The sequence below is a fragment of the Cotesia glomerata genome, linkage group LG4, assembly GCF_020080835.1.
Source record: "Cotesia glomerata isolate CgM1 linkage group LG4, MPM_Cglom_v2.3, whole genome shotgun sequence".
Classification (NCBI taxonomy): domain Eukaryota; kingdom Metazoa; phylum Arthropoda; class Insecta; order Hymenoptera; family Braconidae; genus Cotesia; species Cotesia glomerata.
In genome coordinates this window covers 25,357,106-25,363,743 of record NC_058161.1, presented here as the reverse complement: position 1 = coordinate 25,363,743, position 6,638 = coordinate 25,357,106, and the positions used below count along the sequence as shown (strand labels likewise).

General features: G+C 28.2%; 1 protein-coding gene across 1 annotated transcript in view; it reads right to left on the bottom strand.

The window, feature by feature from the left end:
- Positions 1–610: 610 nt before the first annotated feature.
- Positions 611–6,638, bottom strand: part of LOC123263232 (dopamine receptor 1-like) — a 122,424-nt gene continuing 116,396 nt past the window's right edge. The window contains exons 3-6 of the mRNA XM_044725834.1: positions 5,432–5,741; positions 5,096–5,249; positions 2,577–2,984; positions 611–2,319 (exon numbers count right to left, since the gene is read on the bottom strand). Coding sequence (XP_044581769.1) covers positions 2,026–2,319; positions 2,577–2,984; positions 5,096–5,249; positions 5,432–5,741 — 1,166 coding nt within the window. The 3' untranslated portion in view covers positions 611–2,025. The remainder of the gene's footprint in view (positions 2,320–2,576; positions 2,985–5,095; positions 5,250–5,431; positions 5,742–6,638) is intronic.

Sequence of the window (6,638 nt, the reverse complement as noted above, 5' to 3'; positions counted from 1 at the left end):
GAACTGTCCAAATTGGACAATTTTTTTAAAAATATTCAATTGCCAGTTATCATTAAAGTTATCATGATATCGTTACCAATATAAATGAAGTTATTGTGAATATCATTTTTATGAATATCAATAGCACTTATGTTATGAATATCAATTTTGATATTAATATCGTTATCATGAGTATAATTAGCAATATCAATATCGTCATCATGAATATTAATATCGTTATCATGAAAATGATTGACTGTGAATATCATTATCATGAATATCAATATCATGAAAAAAATTGACTGTGAGTATCATGATCATAAATATCAATATCTTAAGTATGGATATCATTGACATTATCATTCACATCAAGATCAATATCACTATCATGAATATCAATATCAATATCGTTATCATGAAAATGATTGACTGCGAATATCATTATCATGAATATCAATATCTTCAGTATGAACCTTAATATGATTCACAATATCATAAATTAAATATCAATATCGTTATCATGAAAATTATTGACTGTGAAAATCATTATAATGAATATCAATATCAATATCACTATCATTAATATCAATATCAATATCCCTATCATGAATATCAATATCAATATCCCTATCATGAATATCAATATCAATATCACTATCATGAGTATCAATATTAATTTCACTATCGTGAATATTAATATCAATATCACTATCATGGATATCAATATCATTATCATGAAAATGATTGACTGTGAATATCAATATCAATATCACTATCATGAATATCGATTTCTTGAAAATGATTGACTTTGAGTATCATTGTCATGAATATTAATATCTTAAGTATGAATATCATTGACAATAGCATGAATATCAATATCAATGTCACTATCATAAATATCAATATAACTATCGTGAATATCAATATCGTTATCATGAAAATGATTGACTGTGAATATCAATATAAATATCACTATCATGAATTTCAATATCAAGATCGTTATCATGAAAATGATTGACTGTGAATATCATTATAATGAATATCAATATCAATAACACTATCATGAATATCGATATCAATATCATTATCATTAATATCAATATCAATATAACTATCATGAATATCAATATCTTGAAAATGATTGACTTTGAGTATCATTGTCATGAATATTAATATCTTAAGTATGAATATCATTGACAATAGCATGAATATCAATATCAATGTCACTATCATAAATATCAATATCACTATCGTGAATATCAATATCGTTATCATGAAAATGATTGACTGTGAATATCATTATTATGAATATCAATATCTTAAGTATGAACCTGAATATCATTGACAATATCATGAACATCAATAGTAAGTAATTTCGTCATCATGAATATCATTATTATTTTCATTGATTTCAATATCAATATCATCAACAATATTTATATCGTTATCATGAATATCACCATCAAAATTGTCATCACTAATATCATTATCAATATCGATAACGTTATCACGACTACTTGCATCCGTATTTCTAACTTTTTTTCCTTTTCATGATAACCCTCTGATTAATTGATAAATAACTTAATTAACTTCGACCCATCTCAAAAAAGAACGTGTGTGGGCTCATTTACTTTTTGCCAGAAATTCACTCCACTTCTTTATTTTCCTCAAAAAAATTTTCCTAGTAACTAAATCTCGATTAATCATTTTTTTTTTCAAATATACATTTTTCCATGCAAGAAAAAAAATTTTTTTGTTTATTTGTCGCTAACTGTCTAATAGAATGTATATTAAAACGGATGAATACTTGATTATTATTATAATTATTAAATTACATAATATTTTTGTTAAGATGTGTGCGGATATGTTATTTACGAATTGATTGTCGTTGACATGGTCATTAATTAATTAATTAATAAATAGATGGATTGGTAATTTTGAAACTTAAATTATGGAGCTTTATGAGCTTAAATATAATGATAATAATTTATTATTTTTATTATTGATTATCAATATTAGCTATTGTTATTAATAGTATATTAAAATTTAAATAGAGCTAACAATGGTATCACGATGGTGATTCTGTAATCTACTTAATTGACCGCCCTGACAACTGTCAGCGCTAGATCTATGACTTATATTACACTCAACGATAGACCCATTTCTTTTTTGTACAATGACTGAACGGAATTCTCCGCACTCGCTAGTCGATGGCTGGTTACCTCTTGCACGGGCTCCTTTTGTCAGGATGCGCTTGAATGCCTCGCGGAATTCGGTGTTGAAGATGCTATAGATTATCGGGTTAAAGGCCGAGTTACTGTATCCGAGCCAGGTTAATACCTGTAACCATTTTTCATTATTAATATCATTAAAAGTATTGGTAGAGTTATCGTCAATATCATCAGCGATATCAAGATCATGATAAATATCATCGTTAATGCATTGATGAATATCATAATCAATATCATCATAAATATCACCATGAATATCATCAATATCGTGAATATCTTAAGAAATACTGATATTATGTCGATATATCAACAAAATCAATTTCTCTATAATATACAAAAAAAAATAATAATAATAATGAAAATTACCTGAAACGCTCGATCTGGTATACAAGTTTTGCAAAATGATGCGACGATATTGACACAAAAAAAGGGTACCCAGCATATCAAAAAAACTCCCATAATAACACCGACAGTGATGGCGGCCTTGTGATCGGAAACGTGATAAGGTGAGGTGGGCTTCGTTTTAGCTGGAGGCTTATTTTTAGCCGGTTCCTGGTGTTGCAATTTATTTCTTGTGCTTTTAGCACGAAAACTTTTTCCTAATGATGGTTGAGGCAGCTTCGTTACCGCCCGTATACTTTTAACATGTTTCTGAGCGTAACAGTACAGCCGACAATATATGCTGACCATCACCACACATGGCACGTAAAATGATATGCAGGACGAAAGCACCGCGTACGTGGGCGATAAGTCTAGCGCACAGGTTGGATATTCCTGTAAATAAAAATAATAAAACACTTTTAGCTTTTTATTTTTTATTCATTCGAATTTTAAATTTCATTCCGACTTTTCTCCTATTTTGTATTCTAGTTTATGTAAATCAATTCTACTGGATGGTATGTTTTGAAATAATTAAATTGACTGTTATTTTAGTTAAAAAATTATTATGTCAACTTTAGTAACATGAATATCATCATCAATATTGATATCATAATGAATATCACTATCCCTGTCAATGTCATCATGAATATCACTGTCAATACCAATTTTACGAACATTAATGTGATGAATATCATTGTTATGAATATCATGATATTTTATAAAAATTAGTATTATGATAAATAATACAGTAAATGATAATGTTATGATGAATATCAGTATGAATATTGATATCATGATGGATATTAGTATCAATATCAATGTCATGATAAATATCATTGTCAGTATGAATGGCATAATGAATATCAGTATCTATGTTATGATGAATGTCATTGTCATTATCAATGTTATCATTAATATCTGTCAATTTTAATGTTTTGATGAATATCTCTATTCGTATTAATTTTATAATAAATAATAATTCCATGATGAATGTAATGATAAATATTATTGTCATATTGAATAGAACTGTCAATCTTAATATCATGATGAATATCATTGTTATGATCAAGATAAATATCATTGTTATTGTTAAGTTCATATTGAATATCATGGTTAACATTAATGTCATGATGATATTCTTCATGAGTATCAATTTTATGATGAACATCATTGTCATGATGAAAATCATTATTATTCTAAAGTTTATATAAAATATCATTCTCAACATTAAGGTCATGATGATATTCAACATATGTATCGATTTTATGATAAATATCAATGTCATGATGAATATGATGATAAACATCATAGACATAGCTAAGTTCATGTTGAAAACAATATTCAAAATTAATGCCGTGATGAATATCATCAAGGGTATTGGTTTTATAATGAATATCATTGTAATGATGAATATCATGAGAAATATCACTGTCATAGTTATTTACGTGTTGAATATCATTGCTAGCATTAATGTCATGATGAATATCAACGTCATAAAAAATGTCAATTTCATGATGAATATCATAATAAATATCACTATCATGGTTATGTTTGTGTTGAATATCATTGTCAAAATTATTATCATGATGAATATCAATGTCATGATGAATATCAATGTCATGATGAATATCAATGTCATGATGAATATCAATGTCATGATGAATATCAATGTCATGATGAATATCAATGTCATGATGAATATCATGATAACTCTCACTGTCATAGTTATATTCATATTGAATATTTTTGTCAGAATTAATGTCATGATGAATATCAGTTACGATGAACATAAATGTCATGATAAATATCAACGTCATGATTAATATCATGATAAATGTCACAGTCATAGTTAAGTTTATGTCGAATATCATTGTCAAAATTGATGTCATGATGAACATCATCAAGGGTATTGGTTTTACGATGAATATCATTGTCATGATGAATATCATGCTAAATATCACTGCTATAGTTATGTTCGTGTTGAATATCATTGCTAGCATTAATGTCATGATGAATATTATGATAAATATCACTGTCATAGTTATGTTCATGCCGAATATCATTGACAAAATTAATGTTATGATGAATATCATCAAGGGTATTGATTTTACGATGAATATCATTCTCATGATAAATATAATGATAAATATCACTGTCATAGTTATGCTCATGTTGAATATCATTGCTAGCATTAATGTCATGATGAACATCAACGTCATGATAAATATCAGAATCATGGTCAATATCAATGTCATGATGAATATCATGGTAAATATCAATGTGATGATGAATATCATGATAAATAACACTGTCATAGTTATGTTTGTGTTGAATATCATTGTTAGCATTAATGTCAAGATGAATATCGGTCTTATGATAAATATCATGTCATAATAAATATTTTTGTCATTATTAATGTTGTAATAAATATTATTATCCACATCACTATCAATATCGAGTTTATGATGCATGATGAATATCATTATCTTTATAAATCTACTTACTTGGAGACCATCGTTGTAGGTAGGAGATGAATTTTTGGAATCCTGGCTTTTGTGAAGCCCGAGACTGATAGGAACGAAAGATACAGTGCTAGCGAGAAGCCAGACAACAGCAATGCTCCCGACCGCGACTCGTCTAGTCACCCACCGGCCGTACCTTGAATTAAACGCACAATAGCTTTAATTAATTTTCCAAACATAGATCGATTACATTGAGAGTTAAATTGAGTTATCCTGGATAGAGAATAGAGGATCGAGGATGGGGAAGGAGCAGAAACGCCGAGTGATAATTTGAAACTTAATCGGATTCATTATTGTAAAAATTGACAAAACAGTTACCTCAAGGGGTCCTTGATATGGATATACCGATCCAGCGAAATCGCACACAGGTTCAGTATCGATGCAGTGCTGCACATCACGTCGAACGCGATCCAAGTATCGCAAAAGCTCGGCCCGAACATCCAGTAACCCAGGAGATCGTTAACTCCCGCGAATGTCATCACCAGGCAGCCGACAAACAGGTCCGCGATCGCTAATGAGGCCAGAAATAAATTTCCTATTCTTCGCAGCCCTCTGTCGGTGTATATTGCAACGCATACCAATACGTTCCCTGCTACTGAGAGAAATATCAAGACGAACAGCAGAAAACCTGGAAAATTTTTAATTTGTAGTTTTGTTTCGATTCCAAATTGGTGATTTTTAGGGGAAATTTTGGACTTTTGGAGATATTTGGAGGTTTTTTAGATAGGAAATTTTGTGGCCTACAAATTTTGTATCTCTCATTTCAAAATTAGAGCATTTTTGCACGACTCATGATGCATTTTTTAATTCACTTTTTTGATGCACGACTCATGATGAATTTTTTTTTGCCTCATTTTAGCAACTATTTTTATTATTATAATCTTCTTAGTTCACGGAATCAATATATTTTGCATACTATTGTCAAGATAATTTAATGGAAATTAATTTAAGACTTTTAAAAAATTGATTTAGTGCAATAGAAACGGAAAAAAACATCAAAATAGGTCAAAAAATTTTTCTGTCCGTCATGTATGAAACTCTGAAAACACTGTAACTTTCGAAAAAATATTTTTGAGAATTTTTTCAAATTTTTTTATCCAACCTAAAAAAAGTTATGAATTTTTCAAAAAAATGGCTTTTTTATTTTTAAATAGCCATAACTTTTTTAGACATTGATCTTTGGGTACTTTTTTTTTTTTTAAATTTTTGTTTTTGAATGAACTTTTCAAAAAAATACACAAAAAAAAATTAAATATGATCAATTCTATAAAATAATCGGTTTTTTGAGCAAAATCGTTATTTTTTCAAAGTTCGTCACTTTTTTTTTTTATTTTTTTTCTCAAAAAAACTTCAATCAATGTAACAATTATTCCCACTCATCCCGGACAGGGCTGATTTTTTAAATATTTTTTTTATTTAATTGAAAAAAAAATTGTCAAATTTTCTAAAGTAAAAAAATTTTTTTTTTCAATTAAATCAGACTATTTTAGCTGTTTTATATATTTTTTCACATTCTTTATTTTAT